This window comes from Streptopelia decaocto, assembly GCF_964273445.1.
Source record: "Streptopelia decaocto genome assembly, chromosome: 17".
Classification (NCBI taxonomy): Eukaryota; Metazoa; Chordata; class Aves; order Columbiformes; family Columbidae; genus Streptopelia; species Streptopelia decaocto.
Window position 1 is genome coordinate 6553414 of NC_138672.1, and position 21902 is coordinate 6575315.

The 21902-nt window shown below is 47.2% G+C and overlaps 1 protein-coding gene across 3 annotated transcripts in view; it reads right to left on the minus strand.

Moving 5' to 3' along the window:
• Positions 1 to 1205: 1205 nt before the first annotated feature.
• The window catches only part of DNM1 (dynamin 1), a 62381-nt gene continuing 41684 nt past the window's right edge, over positions 1206 to 21902 (minus strand). Inside the window, exons 15-21 of one of the 3 annotated variants that reach the window (XM_082067718.1) lie at positions 14870 to 14979; positions 14163 to 14274; positions 12953 to 12964; positions 11598 to 11768; positions 11186 to 11427; positions 10591 to 10809; positions 1206 to 3223 (exon numbers count right to left, since the gene is read on the minus strand). In XM_082067718.1, the coding sequence (XP_081923844.1) occupies positions 3154 to 3223; positions 10591 to 10809; positions 11186 to 11427; positions 11598 to 11768; positions 12953 to 12964; positions 14163 to 14274; positions 14870 to 14979 (936 nt within the window). In that variant the 3' untranslated portion in view covers positions 1206 to 3153. Of the gene's footprint in view, positions 3227 to 10590; positions 10810 to 11185; positions 11428 to 11597; positions 11769 to 12952; positions 12965 to 14162; positions 14275 to 14869; positions 14980 to 20228; positions 20408 to 21902 lie in introns of those variants that run through there. The other 2 variants (XM_082067717.1, XM_082067716.1) reach the window with 2 other exon arrangements.

Consider the following 21902-nt stretch of genomic DNA (forward strand, 5'->3'; position numbering starts at 1 on the left):
CAAATTACTTAATAAAAACATCTGCCCTGGCATTGCTTTGCTTTCAGGAATGTTTGCTTGTAGAGAGGCTGCTGGCAAGCCTGAGTCATTTCTCTTGGCTAGTGTTTCACATCTAGAGTCCAGGTTCAGATTAGTTTTTTACCCAGTGTTTCCCTAAGCCCAGCTTTACTGGAGTGAGCTGAGAGCAGGAGCTGCTGTTCAGCTGACACAATCGCTTCAAACTGGAGCAGATTAGAGGTTTCTAGTTCTGTAGATAATGCTCTAAAACCTACTTGAAAGAAATAGATAGTTCTGCCTTCAAAAATATTCTTTAAGAACAACCCTATATATAACACCAGGGACAGAGGGAACAGTTCCAAGCAAGGAGAAAAAAAAAAAGAGGACAGGGTAGGGCAAGCGATGGTTATCGCCTCAGTTGCACAAGTTACAACCCATAGAAACAGGCAAGACAGAGATCACCAGAACACACGCAGGAAGGAATCACTAGAGATCTGCTCCATTCACTCAACCCTCACCAGTATCTACCATGAATCAGATCCTGGAGATTTTCAGCCTATTAAAGATTCCGCAAGTACCACAGGCACATCGCTCAGGGCTAAATCAGGCACCAGTATTGCAGTGATTTAAGTCAGGAAGCCTGGTGCTCCTGGTCTCTCCCTGCACAGGGGCTGAAGGAATCAGTTGCAATTGTTGGGACAACAGTGTGAAATTCAGGAATTACAAATAAGTGTGGCTGTCACTGTGAGAAGCAGTGACCATGGTCCATGACCCACCGCACTGTTTTGGCACAGAAACAGTAGGAACAGGTTTACCCCATTTATACCAGGGCAGAGATCCCACTTCAGCCTAAAAGCAACTTCCAAGTAGGAGCTGGCCACATGTTAGACTGCGCTTCAGCCACTGCTCGTGTGTTCCACCAACACCTGGGCAAAAATACCTGTTTAAGAACCAAGCAATTCCGTGTGCAAAACTCCCACCTTCGCTGTGTCATCACTGAAGCACCTCCAAGCATTTTCCTTACAATGGAGGGAGTTAAACTGGCACATCCCCCAAGCTGTTTGGTTCTGCTGCAGCTGCCCATGCAGATCTGTTCCACCTTCCCTACCAGTGACAGCACCTGCTTGCATGTACAGCTTTTTAAGCTCTACAGGATGAAAAGATTAGGTTATAAATTAAACACAGCTTGAAAATCACCCAGAGAAAGAGCAAGAGAAAGAGATGGTTTTATTCTAGCCTTGGAGGCCTTCATTATACAGAAATGATAGTTTATTTCATCCAATAAACAAGAGTGACAGGTAGATCACAAACTGCATCACAGCTACTACCAGCACTGAGACAGTTCACCCACAGGGCTGGGGTAATACAACAACCCAACTGCACACAGCAGAGAATTTAACAACCAGCTCAAGAACTCAGCATCAGGATTTGGTTAATTTTTTGGATGTGTGTCTGTATATATATATATGTATATAGATTTTTTTTTTTTCCCTACTTAAGTATTTCCTAAAATCCACATGGAAGCACAAATGGCTTTAAACACCTGGACATATATAGATTTTTTTTTTCATCTTATATATATATTTATAGATATTTATAACAGTAACGATATGTTTCTCATTACTACAATATACTCATTTAAGCAGCCGGGAAGAAAGAAAAAACAACCAAACAGTTTCACTACAGTCACATCCGATACGTGTGTGTCACAAAGTACAAACAGAACAAGCCATGTGTGACATTCGAGAGAGACCATTCCGGGACAGAACAGCTAAGAGGCAGGCAAAGAGTCTCAGAGGGAGCAGCCTACATGTCAAATGGTGGTTTTGGGCTCTCGGGGCGGGAGGGACTGGCCTTACCCGGCCGGCTGGAGGTTAAAGACAAGAAAAACAGAGGAAAAAGGAAAAGGGGGAAAGGGAAAGAGAAGGGGGAGAAGCAGTAAAAGAACTGTTAAAATACAGAAAGGAAAAATACACTAGCATCAGAACAATAGAGGATCCGCGACCAAAATTAAGAGCAATAGCACTGAAATAACTTAAACGTGAATGAGGGCCGGTTGAAAGCCCGCAACACAGGTGGCTCATTTAGCTCTGGTAGAGACATGACATCTGAGATGCATAGGGTTGATATATTTTTAATTCTCAAGTCTTTTTCTTTTAATACATGTAGCATGAAAAGTAAAACCCAAACCTTAAGAAGATGATATGCGATCAACAACGGTTACAAGTTTCCCCAAACGCGTACCATTCACATGCAAGAAGAAAAGGCTACGGAAGAAGTCACCACAGTACCCAAAAAACACGGAAAGATGTGCTTATTCAAAGCAGAAAGATTTTGTTCAACAAAAACATCACGCAGCAAACTCCCTGAAAACATTTGGTTGTCCGTTTGCAAGGGGGGAGCAGCATCTCTATTCCCCACTCCCTGCTGGGTTCAGGTAAGTCAGCCGAAAGCTGAGGATGTGGGACAAGGGCTGGCAGGAGCCAGTGCGTCCCCAATGTGTCCCCAGTGTGTCCCCAGCTCTTTTGGGAGGTCCGTGCGCCCCCTGCACGGAGTGTGCGCTACCTCAGACTTCACTCTGTGCCGATCCATCGGGTTCCCCCCTTCTCCACCTCCCTGCCTCACGTTGAAAAAAGGTTGATTGCACTGTTCCCAACATGATATTTTTTTGCACCTTCATCAAAACTAATACACAGGACACTGAATCTGTTCCTAACGGTGTTTTTGAGAGTATTTTTCTTCTAAGTCACGCTTTTGTCGTCTTAACTACGAGAAAAGAAAATAGCTACAGATCAGTCCTAGGTGCTACAGCTAACAGACGCAGGCAGGACACTTATCCAGGCTAGACCAGGTGGGATAACTGGACGGACAGACGCCACTCGGACTTAGGGACGTCCCTGCGGCTGGTCTCTCCAAGGAGCCTGTGTACTCCAGGGATCCGTGCCACTGAATGAAGGCTACTCTACGCTCACAAAGCAATACGGGACGCACGAGTGAAGACGAAGAGCTCGATCACTAGGCTAGTGCTTTACGACACAGCGGGGAGGGGTGGCGGGAGACGTGGGATGGATGAGCAGTGACTGTGGCTGCGGGAGGGAGGGAGGGATGGGAAGCCGCCAGCACGGCACTCGTCGCCAGCTGTTCTACAGCCTCGAGTTATAAATCTAAGAGGGACGGTTCAGCCGGTCGGATTATGGTAGGTCGAGTAGGTGAGGCGGGGCCCCTTCTGCTGTGAAAAAGCAGAAAACAAACAGAAAAAACAAAAACAAGAGAACACACACTGTGGTTAGCACAGCAATCGCAGTCACAATCACACATGCTTCTCCACCTCGCCTGAGCCAGCAAGAGAATAAAACTTGAGGCACAAACTACCAGAGCACAGCTCCGTAAAGAATTACAGGTTGACGTGGCCTCGCGCCGGCGTTTCTGCACAGCGCGGGGCAGCGGCGCGGCGACCCGCAGCACGGCCAGTTCCACCTTCCCGGTGAAATTTGGAAGCGCAGGGTTTTATTGCTGGCAAGCACACTGGCTCTGGAGCGAGAGTTGAGAAGCATGGACACAGTGAGCTCCTGGTTGAAGCACATGACAGTCACACAGCATGGATGGGCCCTGGGACGCGCTGCTGGCAGGGGTTTGGGGAGCACCACCTTCTCCCGCCCTCGAGGCCACCGCAGGCCTGGGGTTCCTCGCTCCAACGCACAATTCTGACCTCTGCTGTCAGGGGCAAGCTTGCTGCTTTCAGTTCTCCAGTTCTGGTGCTCAACAAATGCAGTTTCTATTCCAATAAAGTCAACTTTGGCCACTGCTGCTCCATTCTGTTTAAAGCTCTTTCACTGATACTTTGTCCAGGTAAGTGGGCAGCAACTTAAGTGTTTGTCCTCTGCATGGATTAAGTGTTCCAGGATGATCATTCCTGACTGGGGAAAAACAAAACCCCAGAGAAGACAAGACAGCACCCCTGCTGTCTCAACTCCTTACTTGTAAGATCACTTCAGACTCAGGCTACAGGCTCTAAGATGTCCACAAATAAAATGTTCTTTAAGTCAGTGATTCCGATCTATGTTTTCCTTTCGAAGCACGCTTCCTGCAGTGTCTGCAACCTAAACAGCATCATCACTGTGTATCATTATAACTACATTGTTCTGTACCAAGCTAGAGTACACTCCAAGCTGCCTGAAATGCAAAGAGCAAACCCAACAGCACACAGACCAACTAGAGAAGCAGCATTTGCATTGATCATATGGAATCAGGTGTCACAGAATTAATGCCTGAGCAATTCTGCACAGACAAGCTTTAATTTAGATTACCAAGAATCAACTGACTGCCAGAAACAAAGGCCCTACCCTAACGCAGAGGGGAGGAAGGGTGGAGGACAATACTTGCACCAGTACAGTCTTCCAAATAGAGAAGTCCTGTTTCGTGCTGACTGCAGGTCTATAATCATGCTGGTACCCGAGCAGAGATACTCCCATAAATCAGGGCAAGCTCCTTCATCTCAGCAAAGGAGCCACATTAACTCTACAGTCCTGGTTGCTGGGCCTCCACAGAATTTATTGCTTCATATCTATTAAGCCCCAGATCTCATAACAATTACAACCACTTGCTTCTTGCCTTGGGAAATGATACATAAAAAAGCTTCAGATGTGAGAACATTTCCCAAATGTTACTTCCTTGACTGAAAATGTCAATGGGAACTGCAAGACCCCACTGTCAGCACACCAGTCAAGTTGCTGCTCCTGTACAGCAAATACTGGTGGGATTGAGCTAACCTGGAAATTACACCACCTTGGATGCTGAAATAATACCATCTCCCAGAAGCAACACTTGCAATGAGATGCTACAGATTAAGAATCTGTGAGCCTGAGCTTCATGACATGTGGGATCTGTGCATTATCTCTAAAGGGTGCTTGTGGTGTAAGTGCAGCCAGAACAACCATTCCATGGCTCCAGCTGTCATTGGAGCAGTAATAGCACTTCAATTAAAACCTTATAAGATATCACCTTAACCTTTAGTGAGATGCTGCTCACTGTCACATGTGTTAGAAGGCATTTTGTTGAGGAGCTTTTTGCATTTCAGGAGTTTGGACAGGTTGTCCTAACAGCCTCACTGGATTTACATGAAAAGGATGCTTGAAGTCACTAGACGATGTAATGTGTTCTGGCAAGAGATGCCACTTGACCCTGCCAGAATAAACAGGGCTGAAAGCACAAATCATCTTCAGGTAGATGGGTTTCTTTTTTGTAATGTACTATGAGTGACTTTCGCAGACACTTATTTCTCTTGACGCTCAGCAACATTTCAGGGGTAGGGGCTGTCACTTTTTAAAGTTACAGGTGTTGTGTCTGCTCAGGGTTTCTGGAGACACCTGCAGAAGTGGCTGAGAACTATTTCCCAGCACAGAAGGGGACAGAGAAGTCTCTCAGGCAACATTTACCCCCAAGATGCTGCTTCAGCCTGTCTCTCTGCCTTGCGAGTTGAGCCCTTTCACATCACTGAGAAGACACTTCCCTCTGTCAGGACAAGGAACAAAGTCCTGTGTCCAGTACTTGGGCAGCAAGACCCGAGTCCTGGGAGGAGCCAAGGAAACCAGTTGCAGTCACTGTCATGGCTTTGGAGCCTTTTGATCCATACCCAGACAACACTGAGCTAGTCACATCTTGAAAGCTGTGGGCTAACAGTTCTGCTGATAACGACCTAACAGAGGTGGTGAAACATTACATTTATTCCCTTGGGCTGCAAAAGGTTTTAGGTGGGATTTTTTGGGTTATCTGTCTTTTTTTTGGTGGTGTTTTGGTTTTTAATTTTTATTTTCTTGGTGCTCTTTATGCCAGGTTAAAACACCCCATAACAGCGAGTCCCAGAACGACGTACAGACAACAGCAAGCCTGTTTCCTGAGCGCGGTCACCAAGATGCACATTCCTAGGGCTGTCAGGGATGTCTGCAGTGGGCAGAGCGTTGGAGGAAACCGCTGATGGCTCCAACAGCTCTGCAGGGTGTCAGGGAGGAGGGCTGAGGGATGGCGTCCTCAAAGATGTCAATCACTGCACAATCACCACACTGGTTTGATGGGATGTGGCACCTCTCCCTGCAGCTACATGCAGGGGTAACAGACACCATCTGGTGTGAGATGGGGGCTCCCTGTGAACCCCCAGCCCTGGAACAGGGGTTTGAGCTTCTGCTGATCCTATTAAGAAAGGACTTTAGCACACACTCCCCCTCAAGTTCTCTCTGCCACAACCAGCAGCAAGGGAATCTAAAGGACCTCTCAGTCAGACCCTTCATTCCAATGCACAATATCTACAGAGAGAGGGAAAATGGCCCCAAAACCCCACACCTGCTCTGCTCTGCCCTCTCTACCCATTTGTCAATAAGGGCTGGAGGTCCCCAGAAAAAAGAATTTGGGGAATTTGGTAAATCTCCCTCTTTACACCCCCACTCCCAGCATTACCAGAACAAGGAAGAGTTGCTGGGCCAGCACCATTCACATGAGCCCTCCCCAGCACCTGCTACACCACTGAGCACGTACAACAGTACAAAATGCAGGGACAGATAGGAAAGGGAAACAGGCAGGAGCTCAGGTCAGTGTTTAGGGGGATATAGAGATCACTAAACCCTTCCTCAAACAGGCCAGAAGGCAGAGGAGAGAGGGCAGTTTGAACAGAAGCATAAGAGTCACCTAGAAGGTAAAAGGGTCAAGTGGAGAACAAGCAAAGGGAGTTTGCTTCTAACCATGATGATGGGACACAAGGATAACAGGGAACATTCAATGTCAGAGTTACCCTGCACTCAGACATGGAAGTCCTGATACTAACAACCCAAACTCCTCCTGCCTTCCACGAGCGCTGGGACACAGTGAGGATGGGACACTTCTCCAGCCAGACATTGGAATATAAGAAGAGGAGTCTGAACTAACAGCTCCCCAAGTCTCTACCTTGATTCTAGCAGAGCTGACAAACCAAATCACAAGAGTCCATTCAGCTGATCTCCCAGTCAGTGTGGATAATAAGCCAAATGAAAGACAGTTTAGACCTTGATGCCAGAGCTCATTCCCCCATCCCACCTCCTCTATCAGAAGCAGAGAAAGGGTCCTCCAGTAACCTTAGGTCAGGTACTGAGGCTTTCCCAGCTCCCGCAGCTCAAGCAGCTGCTCTGTCTCTGATCAGCCAGTTTTTCTGTTCAAGACTCCTTCCTTCATGAGATCCTGGCAGAAGTGGTTCATTGGACAAGGGACTCCGCTACTAACACAAGAACTAGGCAGCAGAGGTGAGCTGCAGAGCAAAGTGATGGAGGATGGGGACACGACGACTCATGCATTGCAGGGAGAGTGCAAAACGTACCGTGGCTGCCAGTCCTCAGGGGTCACTGATAGTGATTCTGAAAGACAACACGAGATCAACATGGCAGTTCAGACAGTTCAAGGCAGAGGCCACACAGACTGTCGGGAAGGTGGAACAGAGACACACACACTTGCACAGACACACATTTGCATGTTCCCCTCCAGAACACGGCACAAGGAGCGTGCCCCGCTGGGCAGGGCTGCACTCCAGCGGGCAGGACTCCGCACACGCAATCACAGCCTCATCTTTGCACACATCGGAACCCCAGGTGCACACACAGCTGCGTCAAAAGCCATTTTTATGTGTTTACATACCTGCTGGCCATTGCTCACCCACCCACACATCCAGGCTGACATTCATACCCGCTCAACCAGCACTATATCTGTCTCAGCACCACCAGCTGGGCACAGGGGGTCTGACTTGTCTCTCATTCAGGATTCCTATCTTCTGACCATACTAAGTGCTGGAGTTGAAGCAAACAGGCCCAGGAAAGAGGGAGATAACACACAGTTCTGACCACTACCCAAAACGAGAAGCAACAGGTAAAACACTCTGAAGGCCACAAATCATGAGACAAACTACTGTGACCTCTTGAATAATTCAAGTCAAAGCTGTATGAAGTTATGTTTACAGTGATGCTGATCACTTGCATCTTTTTCCTTGGATGTACCAAATGGAGAAACCCATTAATGCCTTGCACAGGTTTGTGGGGCTTTTCCCCAATGGTTAAGTCATCCTCACTTAAGCTTTCTTATTTCTCTTTTGATATTGCCTGAGTAGTTTCACCTACCGTTTCTATCAAACTATTTTAAACTGAAGAGCCTAAATACCTGGATAAGTACCTTCACAGTTTTCTTTCCCAGAGCAAATCCTCCCGCATAGCTCCAAGAGGCATACAGTCTGAGTGCAGTCCTCTGGCACACAGAATAGGACCTTACACTATTTGTAACCTTCAGCTCCCAAAAGTATATATCTGGCAATACAGACTTCCATAGTAGACTGAATAAATGCCAACTAGAGGCAGGATGGTAGTCTCGTATCAATTGTACTTAATTATATGCAGGAAAACCTCCCTGCATAAGAAAATGGACCATGTGGTGTTTATACGTGAAAGCATGTGTCTGTACAATTATGTTTATGAGAAAGAAGTGGAGCAATACTCATCTGAGTTCATCATCCATAAAACAGATGTGCACACAAACTGGAGGCACAAACATACCAAACTCATACACGGGTATCAGTGTGTGTACACACACAATGTACACCCAGCCATCACCACACATTTCCAGTTCACTATGTAACACCAACTCCTATAGCAAAGCCCACTCATGCCATACACAAGAGCTTTGTTCCTCTCTCTCTCGCACACACACACAAATAGTGTAGCCTGGTTAGCAAGGGAAAAGATGCGTATTAAAAAAAGCAACAATGGAGATGGCATTCGTTCACCCATGGCAGAAGGACCCGAGTCCAAGTGCTAGCAGGGAACATTCTTATTCTATATACAGGAGAGGAAGAGAGGGAGTCCCTTGTCATTGGAAATTCTCCATTCATCAGTGAACTCAAATGACAAGCTGGTATCAGGATCCGGAGGAGTCTATGAACAACTGGAAGAATCAGAGAGGGGGGGATCAGAGAATGAGCATCACTTCACAGCTTCTGGAATTACATTCTCAACTCCAGATCAGGGCAGCCAGTAGCATGCAATCCAACCTACCATCTCTCCCTTCTAAAGCAAGGGATTGCTCAGTTAAGTATGAAACACTTCCTTCCTCTACCCCAGTGCTGTTCCCTACCTTCCCCTAAACCCTTCTACCTCATGCAAAAGGCAGAAAAAGCCATTACAATAGACTATGATGGATTTCTTCAAAAAAGGCCAATTCATTTCAGCCCATTTGGGGAATCCTATCATGATCAGGTATATAGAATATTTTTCATGAGTGAAGAAATGAAACTGAGTGAAAGAAGATGGAGACAAAGAAGTATACTAAAAACAAAACCACAGAGTAACAGTATATGGAAAAGCAGGTTCACAACAAGAAGCAAGAGCCAAACTACACAGTCAAAGCGTGCTGACACCCATGGGTGCCACCAGCAGGGCTGCGGTCCCTGGGGCAACACTGAAGCATGTGTGCACAAGTTACTGTGGGAGCTGCATCAAGGTGGACAGGGAGGACTGGGGCAGAGGCACCAAGAAAGTAAAAGCATTTGCACACACCAGAGTCAGAAAGTGGTCTATAATCTCTTTAGACTCATCCATCTCTGGGCTGCATACAGCCCAGCAGAGAAAATTTCCCCTCCAAACAGGCAGCACCAAGTATGAGCTGGGGCACTGACTGAACTGCCTCCATGTACCATCACCACCCAGTGACTGGCTGGGTGCTTCACAGAACATGGCAAAGCTTCAGACACATGCCACCAGCACCCACTGGAGCGGGGCTATTTTCCACGAGGGAAGTGTTCCCTCTGGCACATCACTGGGGACTTCCTGGTTATGGTCATTCTTTACAATTACCTTCTCTTCCTCACAGGGAAACCAAGTACCAAACGTAAGTGTTGCTGCTTGCAGACAGCCTCCTAAGTCCTGTTCAGGAACATGTGCTCAGCTGCACAGGGGATAATACCTTATTACTGTTTGAAGTGACTGAACAGGAAAATAATTAAGTTTCTTAACAGGAAAGCAAAGCTGTGTGATTTGAACCCTCTAGACTGGAAAGTGTTCAAGTTGATTACAGAAGCAACAAAAACGCCTCAGAAAAATCCATTTCCCTGCCAGTGACACTGCAATATTCTCCGAGCCAAAGAGCATCTGAACAGCTCAGATGAAGGTCTGTCCAACTCACCTTGAACTCTGGGCCAGGATAAAAGGGGCAACTTCAGACTTTGGGGAGCTCTACACAGAGGGGAACTGTCACTCCAGTCCCGTGATTTTTCTGGTGACTACCTCCTACTTGTGAGTGGAGGCATTGGTACGATTGCTTTACTAAAGCCCTCAGGTCCACTTTCCCCATCCTTTGCACAGGGGTTTGTGCAGAGAAGCAGCTGCCCCTCCGTCCCCAAGAGCTGCCTTGGCATCGCCTCATCTGTACAACAAAATCTCAGTGGACAACTATGCTCCTGCCTATTGTCCCAGTTCAAATACCCAAAGACTGTATCCACACCATGCACTCCATTCTTCTACGGCCCAGGCAGGCTAAGTGCTACTCAAAAACTGGACATATCCCACCTGCATGGAGCAGCATCTCAGGACTTACCTGGGGACACCAGGAGGAGCACGATTAGGCCGAGAAGGAACCTGAGGGGGTGGCCCGAAGGGATCAGGAGAGGCACCTGGCCTGGAGGGCACAGGGGGGGCACCACCCAGCGTGGACCCACCAGCAGGAGGTGGCCCAGGAGCTGGGCCTCGAGACCCAGGTCTGGTGGGCGGAACAGCGGGAGCTCTCCTCTGCGGCGTGGGGCTGGATGTGGGAGACCTGGCAAACAAACAGAGAAATTCAACTGCAACGACAGGCCTGGGATCCCTGTGTCACCATCATGTCCCCTTCAGTGTTCCACAACGCTTTACACACCACCCTTTGGCTTTGAATGGCCACACCAGGCTTCAGGTTGCCTTCAAAGCTACTTCAGGCTGCAGCTAAACTAAGGGTTTAGAAGCCACCACATCCTCTGTAAAGCCCTACTGACTTTCAATGCCTCCCAACACACAGACCCAGAACTCTTCGTCCACATGGAGAAGAGGGGCAGAGGAGGACTCCCTGTCTCAGGAGGAGGCCCCAGCTCCTCCGCTCCTCCTGCCACTCGAGAGGCATCAGGCAGGTCTGCGGGGCTCTGCCCCTGAGCCTCTGGTACCTGCGTCCAGACGGTACGCTCTGCACCTGCAGCCAAGAGTCGTCCACCGGTGGGGGCATGGGGGTGCTGATGGTGCTGGTGTTGATGTCCCCAATGATGTTGAGGGCCTCCTTCAGGGCATGGTACATGCGCAGCATTTCGTCACGTCGCTGGGCCTGCTCTGCCGATTCCTCCATCAGCGTGTTTTGGTCACCGCAGGAGTACAGGTTTGCCAGTAGCTCCGAATGGATAAAGTCCTTGGTCTGTAAAGGAGCACAAAGGAATCAGTTTCCACCACCTTCCCCAAAACACTGCATCCTGTCCCACCTCTTCCTCCCTCTCTCCAAGCTGCCTTCAGTTTTTCTTCATTCCTTCTCTCCCTATTTTCCCCCTTCTGTCTCCCCACCTCCACTGACCACAGTGTGATAAGTACATTGTTTATCATGAGGTGCATGATTGTCTTCGGCATGAGGTCTCTGATGGTTTTGTTGACAATTGCCATGTAGGAATCCACCAGGTTCCTGATCGTTTCCACTTGTCTCTCCAGCTGAGGGTCCATGGAGTGCATGAAACTGTCTGATCCATTCTCCTCTGCTTCACTGGCCTGCAGACAAAAGGAGAAACAGACTGGTTATTCAAACACTAAATTAGCTTTTCATGAGATAGCAAGAAAGAACGAAATATGCAGGAAGCGCATGCAATAAGACTTATTTAAACTTGCATTTTGAGCTCAGATTATCAATGCACAGCTCAGCTTGTACAGACTTCTCCAGCTCAGATCAGAGGAGCTTTAACAGCAAAGCCACTCTTGTAGTAGAAAGTTACTACACAAAGGTCAAAGGCCTGACCAACATTCACAGGTTATGGCTCTAGTGAATAGTCAAAGCTGTATATTTTAGTGTTTCTAGCTTCCTGAAAGGCCCTTCATCTGAGCTGTTTTCCACACCCAGACTCAGTTTAGACCTGAGAATCACTCACCATAAATTAAGTCTTCCAGACTCTCCTACACACTGCATCTTTATCCTCATTACACAAATGAGGAAACAGATACAGGTGAAATAACTGCTCACCTCAGCCAGATCACAAATGGAATAACCTAGAAAACCTTCCTGATCACTTCAACTGCAAATCCTGCATTGTAAGTCATAATTAACTTCTCGTTCACACCAAGCAGATTAATATCTTCCTGTCTGCCTGAAATGCATTGTTTAGCTTTCTGTAATGTAAAACCTGGACTGTGCTGTTTGACAGCAAGCAATCAGCAAGGCTCACCCATTGCAGGTCCATTTCAAAGCCACAAAGCATGAAAGGCTGCTCCTTTTCTCAAAACTTATTAAAAAAACCCAAACAACCACCTTGATTTTTAGGAAGAAAAACCTTTCTTTTAAACCATCCCAGCCTGAAGGATTTGCAGCGGTGTAGGAAATCACTTCTTGTTCATTTGAGCTTTTCCCGGGAAGACCTTACATAACGAAGGAATGCCAAGGTCTCCCTGAGGAACAAAGTAAAGGAAGTGGACATCATATGGGAAAACTTAAAAAAAAATTAGGGTAAAAATAACCCAAAAATAAGTTTGCACCAAGATTCAGAAATCATACAAAAAGGGAGGAATAAAAAGAAAAAAGACAAACTCAAAGTAAGAACAGAAACAAACAGCAGCAATCCAACAGGAGGTACAAAGAGGAGAAGCAGCAAATGCCTCTCAGGAAACTGTGACAAAAGGTAAAAAACAAGAAAACTATGTGGTGAGAGCCCCGGGGGGCAACACAGGCAGAGGGTCAGACTTACTTTGTCCTTGTCCTGGCAGGCCAGTTCGAGCACATGTGGAAAAAATCAAAACAAAAAGGGACAAAAGACTTAGTTGGTCTCAGAATTTAGAGAAGATCCCACAATAGCACTGAACAAACAAAAGACCAATCCCACTAAAAATACATAAATATCCAAATTATCCTGGAAGAGGAGCATGTGAATTGTTTAGCTAAACTGAAAACCAAAATGGGATGATCTGCAAAGGAAATAATTTTGTTAGTAACAAGGGGCTATTTACTTACCTACAGTGGCTACTTGTTATTTGTTACACAGGGTTTTGGGACAGTCAGCCTAGCAGTCTGTTTCTATGTCAAACCTCTCCATTTGCACACCAATAGGTGGCACGGGTTCTTTAACAGTATTTAAGGTGCCCAGTCTGGTTCAAAGCCAATTTGAAGTCACATCACTGTTAAGGTCCGGTCCCTAATCTTTTTTTATAATACCAGTTTGTCAGGAAATGCCTTAAATCAGAACCCCACAGTCTTCAAGTGTAACAGGAAATATGAATGCAAGTCTATTAGAAGCAACAAATGCAAACAGATAAGCAATTATCACTTTTCTAATGGGAAAGTATTTATAGAAGCTTCCTCTCCCAGAGGAACAGAAAGGCTTTGAACAGGAACACCACAATTCTCTAGAACATCCTTTTAAAGCAGAGCATAATGCTGACAGCAAGTGTTGCCGGGCAAGGCTAAAGGAAGAGATAAGAGGTATTGCTAAAGTAGCATATTAAGGTACCTACCAAGCAAAAGAACAATTCAGAGAACATCCCTTACTAACTGGGCAGGGGAAAGAAAGGGAGAACAACTACAAATAAGCCAGGAAACTCATAACAAGGCTGTACAGTAAGTGTTACTGCAATGGCACCATTCCTTTTCTCAGCAGACATGTACCACTTCATAGTCGGGTAGTTAACTGTCCTCCTTACGCTGGGAATTTAATGCCCCCAAAGCAAGAAAGTTTATCCAGGCAGTCTTTGCCTGCTTTATTTCCCCTCCGAAGCTGCCAGTTACTTTATCCCAAGCTTCCTTAAAGGAAACATCAGAACATAACAAAAACTTTAAATTTTCATCCCTTGGCTCAGGAAAGAGACAAAAACCTTCAGAGTTAGCTCTAACATAAGAGGATGCAGCTATCATAAGATACACACTGTGCTCCTTCTCCTCCCATCGCTCTGGCTGTAACTTACCCCAACACGCTCCGGGTAGACCCCTGCACGAAGGAAGGAAGCCTTCCAGCTATCCACCTCCTCCTGGGTCTCGCAGGCCAGCTCCAGCTGCCGGTAATCCTTGTACACATTCCTGAGAGCAAGACAAACATTTTATTCTTCCCTGTTGCAAAGCAGAGGTTTGCCCATACTTGACAAAGATATCAGCGACCAGGGAATCTTCCTGTCATTTTAAGACAGAGACGGTCCCTTGCTAGAACCCTCAGTATGACCCTGCAGAAAGGACATGGATTTTTTTTTTTTAATGAGCAAGTTTGATCACCCCCAAATCAATTGTGTTCCAACAGCAACTGAAAGAGATTCCCTTTTCAATTCTGCTCGCTGCTGGACCGCTCCAGCCAACCTGGGTCCACAACCTCCTATGGCTTTTCCTCATCACCAAGAACAATGACTATAAACACACAGTACAGCCAGACCCAGGTAACCGCACCAGGGCTGAAGGCTGAGGTCACGCTGCAGGCCATGCGCTGCTGAAGAGAAAGCGGCACACGCCTCTAAGACTTAAAAGTCTGACTTAATTCCTTCCAAAAGTCCCCATCTCCTCAAAGGATACACACCTCTTTCCTAAACAGCTATCCCAACATACACATCTCTACTCTTTCCTATAAAATATTACATAAATCCTGTCCCTAGCTTCAACAGCCTGGCCTGTTGAGATGTGGGCATACCTCTGTTCAGTGTTGAAGAGAGCAAAGATGTGCTTGCTGGACATGAACCCCTTCTCAACATCTCGCAGTTTCAGGTTATCCACGGGTAACATGTACTTCTTCTCCTTCTCCTGAAAAGGGGATCAGTAACAAGTCACTCACTGCTCCAACAAAGCAGCTTGACGGAACCTGTCAGCAATACAGCCCCCTCATCACCAGGGAGGCATTCTCAACACAGGTCCTCCAGTCCCTTAAATCTGTGAGAAAAGGGAAATTCTAGAAAGAAGAGTTTGTCCTTCCCGACTTCTTGTGATACCCATTCCAGCTGGGTACTATACCCCAACATAACAAGAGAGGGAGCCATCACACTGGTCTCCAAAAGGCAGAATGCAGCTATCCAAGACTGAAACAAACAGAATATGCATGTGTGACTGTCCCCTTGTGAGCATCTCCTGTATCTGTAGACTTTTCTTGGCCAGAAAACTAACAAAACGTGATTGCTCTCGGGAGAAACTATAAAAAACAAGGATGGTCAGTGAGCAGAGATCCTAAGAGTGAGCGAGAAAAGAAGAGCAGGGCACAGCAGGAGGTGACAAAGCTGCTGAGCGCAAATACCCAAAGGATGGCAAGTCCAGCCTAACATACTCTAAGTTTCAGCTAAATTGACTTGAGCTTGATAAGGATACCAGATGCTTGACAGTTCAGACATATCCCAAACTACACCAAGTCATCACTAAATTTATGCAACAAGAACACCCCAGAAGAGATCACTGTGTCTCAGAGACACCAGGCTAGGAAAGCAGGGGAGCTCTTTCAAGCAAATTTCCCTGGATTTTTAATATTGTTGATCAGTCTAGAGGTGGGCAAGCATTTTTGTGGTGGGACATCTGCCAGCCAGGCACTGATCTCTGAGTCACACAGACCACTCCAGGTTCTATAAGTCAAACGGTTTCCAGCTTCCTATTACTTTGGGCTATTATTATGCTGGTTTAGGTTGAACTAGTGACCTAGAAGTGAAGTACATCAACTGCTACATCCCCAGGCAACACAATCCCCACTGCAGCCTCACTTAACTGAACTCCCTGCACCCACCCCACAGAGTTTCTGTGTTAATAAGAAAAAAAACTGATGTTAAAGCTGTGTAGGCAATATCATTGTGCATTAGAAACACATCATTCCATAGAAATTTAGCAACGGAGTCATTCTTCAGGAAAAAAAGTCAAAAGGTAAGGGAATCCCATGTTCTACATATCGAAACACATGCTCTCTGCCAGAGTTTCAACTTCCATCCCTTCCAAGCTCTTGCATAAATGCTGCCACATGATCAAGACAACACTATCTCTGCACGCTGATCTTTCCATGCACCAGAGGAAAGATTGTCTGTCTGCCACCATAAAACATAAGTTGGAGGACTGAAGAACAAAGCAACCAGGACAGTGGCACAAGGCAAGAAAACCCCCGAATGCTGCAGGGCCCCTGCACTCTCCATCTCCCCACAGCTCCCCCTCCGGGTCCCCCACTTCAGTCTTTCCAGCTTCTCAGTTTTCAACCCAGCCTGTTTTATATCAACACTCTGACTTCATTTCCTGAATGTAGAGACAGGAAAGCGTGGAACGAGCTGCCAAGGGCTGAGCCTCTCAAAACTTTGGCTGAGCCCTCTACCCATATGTTAGCAATCTGGCGGTATGTGCTGTGGCTGAACAGCATCCTGGCCAAGAGGGGAAAAGGGCTTCTCTCTCTAGCTTTCCAGACTTGGAGGGAGGGGAAGAAGAGAAAGAAAAGCCACCACACATCAAAATGGGAAAGTAGTTTGTGAAATACTATATTCAAAGCCCTTAGTCTCATCCCAAGAGGCTTATGTTGCTCATATCTCCTCTTGGCTATAAGAAAAAAAATAAATCAGACAAAACACTCAGCAGCAAAGTATATATTATGTAAAACATGCACATTGGCTGCAAGTTAATCTGTAGAGCCATGAGGCCAAGAAGAGGCAGCAAAGTGGCAGAAGCACTCGGACTGGCTGCACTGAGCAGAACACGGATGCTCAGTGTCAGCCAGAAAACACAGACACAGGGCTCGCTACCCTGAACCAGGGCTGCTGCTCCCAACGGGAATCACGCTGCTTGCACGGAGAGCTGCTGAAAGAGCGGCCGGCGAGCTCCTTGCACAGGCAGGATAAGTGCCAGAGGATTACTCCCCCGCCCCCAGCACAGCGCAGATACAGCCATATGGCTCTGTACTTTGCATCTACCAAACAAAGAAAATACACATGGCCACGAAGGAGACTGGGATCCACTTGCCGTTCCAATTGCAGTGTGTGAAGCACAATAGCCACAGGAAAATAAGGATGCTGCAGTCTGATGTTGCAACATCCTTATTGTGGGTACACACCTCCTTACGGTGGCTGGATTCTAGAGGTGGGTTTTGGCCAGAGACAGCAATGGTTTGCACTATCATCTGATTTATTAGTTGCTACCCTGTAGGTAATAACCTACAAAAGTTCACCAAATTCAGCAGGCAGCAAATCCAGCCTGACTCAAATGTCATCCCTTCTACTGGACTGACTCGACAGCAAGTGAAATTCTCCTGCTCTTGGATCCATGTGAAATGAAGCTGACAGATGCATGTGTGGGCTCCCTAAGGTTGGAAGTTGGCACTCGCAGTAAAAGAAAGTAATTGGCAGAATTATTAGGTCTCAGTTTGCATTTGGAGCACAAATAAACTAATTAAAGGTTTCCCTGTAGCTGTTATGACATACACCTCATTTTGCAAAGAGAGAAGGGTCTGGATATGGGAGAAAGAACATGGCCATTGTTTTAATTGGTGGTCATGTGAAATTAGGAGAAATTCATCTTGCTTAAGGCTCTTAATCTCTTTTCCTTCTTGTAAGACGTAAATCACTACGGGTAAACAAACCTGCCCCAGAGATGACTGGAGTTTGTCAAATAATGTGTGTTAAACACATGCACAGCATTTTGGGAACTTCACTAATAAATCTCTACTCAAATGGTAAAACATTAACATAGTAATTGATAATAAATGCACTGTATAAATACACACACACTAGAAGATTATTAGTAAGAAATCTCTGAAGAATGGTCTGCAAGTCAGCTGAGCATTTTAAGTTGAACCCTCCCCACAACAAGACATTACTAACCGCTTTTTGCTTCTTGTCTTCAGAGAAAATGCACATTAGAAGAGCCGAATGTTTGAGCTGTCATCCTTCCAGCCACCCCTCAACATACGTGCATCTCAAGACCATCTTTCCAAGACACAGCCCACCTGTATCACTGAACTTACACCCTCAGAGCATAATTTACTGGACACTCTGATCACCACTCCAAGCTGCAAAGCAGCTATAACGGCTTGTTTACATCAGAAAGCTGCATTGGTTTAACTTAAACAACACACCCTAAGATTTTAAGCTGATTTAGTTCAAAAGCTCTGTAGACACTAGGCCTGGACTCAAGTGATTAATCACAACCATTACTGTTGGCTTAGTAAGCACAGCAATGGTAATCAACTCACCTGCACTAAAGTTTTTATTTCCATCAGCTGAAATGATGTGCACATTTAAAGATGCAACTAAGTGCAACCCTAGCAAGCCATCAGGGGGTGTATGAAAAGGCACAGGCAGAAACTGAGTAGCTTAAGAGAGGCTACAGCACCCAAAACTCTACTGTTGTGACCTCTCTAAGGTTACAGCAACGTCACAGAATGTTAGGGATTGGAAGGGACCTCAAAAGATCTACTCCAATCCCAATGCCTTTGCAAAGGACAAGCAGGTATTTCTTCGACACCCATCCCTGTGCTAGGGCAGGGATGAACCGTCCCCAGGTGTTTGACTTGCTTTGATGAGTGTGACACACGTGCGAAGTGTTGCACACATCTGGGAAAAGGAGAGGGCTGGTTACCCTTCCCCAGTGCACGGTTAGAGCCAAAGTGGGAGTTCTGGGTGTTCATAATTTCGGCCACAAATCTTAACCCTCCAGCGGCATGCACACAGGAGAAGGGGATCCTGGAGGGGAGACACGCAGGGTACATAAAGCTCTCTTTATCCCTGCAGCACCAGGGGGAGAAGGAGCAAACCACGCGGGTGAGGGCGAACATCTGGAATCGTTACATGGGAGCCAAGCACCGCAGAAAGCAACAGCATTCCTCAAGTTTCCTCGCGGGGTAGGGAACCTTCCTTTCCCCCCTCACAACCCCATCCGTCAGCCGATTTGCTTCCTGCCAACCTCCGGCCTTCCCAGCAGCCAGCAAGCTCCTCCCTCGAGTCTAGTTAAGCTTTCCACTGCCACGTCAATTGAGGCAGAAGGACAGAAGGGAAGGAGCAAAAACCAGAAGAGGGAGGGAGGCTCAGCAATGCCAGGCGTAGTGGGGGGAGAGAAAGAGGGGACACGGATTGCTGCTGCAGTAGCCGGAGGTGAGCTACAAAGGCAACCGGCCAAGGTGGGTCAAAAGACTCTTCTGAGGATTCAGAAGCAAAGGCTGGTCCTGTTTGAGCTTTGCTCCAGACCTCAGGCAAAGGGCTGATCTACGGGACAGAAGGAGATGAGGGTGCATGGGGCCTGGCAATCCTCCCACACAGCTCCACAGGGGAGAAAAGGAGTTGAATGAAGCAACAAGTTCTGCACACCTGGGTGACAGCCAAAACTTCACAGCATTTCCTCCTCAAACAGCACTGATTTTTTTCTTTTCTCTTTCTAAAAAGGTGCAGCATAGCCCAGGTGGAAACCAGGTACCAGCCTGACACCAGCACTGGACGAGGAAGGAGGTCGACAGCTTGCTCCAAATTGGAAACATGCAGAGAGCAGCATTTCTTCTTTTCAGCTGCCAGAAAAGGATGTTTTTTCAATCAGGACTTGGACTTTCTTTCACCCCATCTCTGCCCCCAAAACCCCATCCCAAAAGCAGGGAGGGGAGAGGACTGATGAGCTGCTGATAGCCGGAGAGCAGACTGCAGAGGCTCCACTCCGTCTGCCCAGTGTTCAGACTACCTGTTCAGGACTACGAGATTGTACAGTAGTCTGCACATTGGTTAGGCTGTGCTGGGATACACCACACACTGCCAGTGCTGCACGGGGACAGCAGAGGGACACGCTTGGAGAGGGCGGGCTGCAGGGAGAGCCGCGAGGTTCCCTCATCCCTCAGCCTGGGAGGACAGAACCCTTCGGAGCCATGCTTGATGTTCATCTTCACCTGCATGTTCACCAGCCTGCTCACAACCCTCTTATTCTTCCTCCCCTCTCTCTCATCCCCCTTCTTATTTCTTTCAGCTTCATCCACTTGTCCCAGGGGTAGCTGTGCTCAGGGTGGCTTGTGTTTCACATGCTAAACTTTGCCATAAAATGTAGAGATAGACACAAGGGCCTGGCAGAGTTACGACTGCACTGTGCTTTGCTACCTGAGAAGGCAGGATTGAGCATAGGAAGGTGCCTGGAAAAAGGGGGTTTCACATTGTTCAGAATGCTCATCATCAATATAAAGAAAAACCCACAAAGGACTGAAAGTTGGAGGTTTGGATGCTCTGGAAGTTGTGTTTGCTTTGATGTTTGTCTGGAAGAGAAAGAAGAGAAACAGTGAGTGAAAGTATAAATGAGGACTGATTAAGTTATCCATGAGAAAACATGCGAAAAAAGATGGGTGGATGAATGAAAGAGCTCCAGAGAGGATGCAAAGAGAAGGAACATGCTCCAGAGAGCACCTGAGAGCAGCGTGAAAGGAAGAAGGACCTCAGAGCAGACCAGTCCCTACAGTCTTTAAACAAGCTGGATGCAAAAGCCTGGCTGCAGCTGGACCCACCACAGCACTCTGAGCACTCACGGGTGTTAGAGAAAAGACACAAGTATTTCTACCAGCTAAGCTGGGCCTCAAGGACACAGACTGCTGGGGGGCAGTGCGGGGAGAGCAGAGGGGAGGGCACGTTTGTGCAGTGGGGGAATAATCTTGGTATTGATCAATATGTTTATTTTTAAACTAGAATCAGGTACAAGACATTGACAGGTACAGAATAAGCAGCTATCTAATGACTGTCAGTAGTTCTGTACTTCAAGCAAAAGAGAAGGCACGAAGACAGGGAAAGAGCTCAAGGACAACTGATGCAGCAGGAATCAATATGATGTATAAATACAAAGTACCCCCCACACCCCTGAGAGTACCTAAAACACTGTGCCAACCCCTCCTGTACATACACAGGACTCAAACACGCTGCCATTGCATGCAACACATGAATGCTTTCAAACAAATAAAGCCATATTCTTCTCATGTAGTCACCTGTCCTCACAAGCCCCAAATTTCTAGTACATGATTTACCTGAGTAAGGACAGAAGGGCCCATCTGTATTGTACGTTCACACAAATTCCCAAAGGAAACAGCAGATATATCCATCTCCCCAGCTGTGCAAACACTGGCGCACAGTCACTCCAGCAGGAACAGCCACCCTTGCAGGGCAGAGCGTGCGGGGTCCCCTCCAGCAGCCACTGAGCTTTACCACTAGGAACCAAGAGCATGTTGCTTGTTGCATCTTGCCTACAAGGTCCCCATCACCAGCAGCTCTAGCCCAGCTCACAAACCCTTTTTCCAAGAGGCAAGAAAGCCCTGCAGAGAAGGTGCATTTCAGAAGGGATTCAGGCAGGACTATTCAAATTGAGTTCTTGTATCATGTCCATTATGGTGCTTGCTGAGCAGCCAATGTGCTGTGGTGCTGCTCCAGCCCTGGGGACACTGTGGCCTCCCTGAGCATGGAAATCTTGCCTTATATTTCCAGCAGGCTCCTCCCCAGCTCTCCCCTGCAGCAATCCCACAGGGTTCAGGAGGTGCAGGTACCTCAGGGGGGTCTCCAGGTCTTGGGAGGCCAGCTTTCTGGGGGGCCACTCTGCATGGGGTCAGGGTTTGACTCATTGAAAGGAGACAGGAAGAAAAACAGAGCCCAGGAGCACACACACATGCTCTTGGCAGCAAGGCAGAGTGGGGAGCCAATTTCCACCCCCGCCTGGCCTGCGCTTTCCTTCCCCTCCCATTCCCCAGCACACTCCTTCAAGCCCCTCCAGAG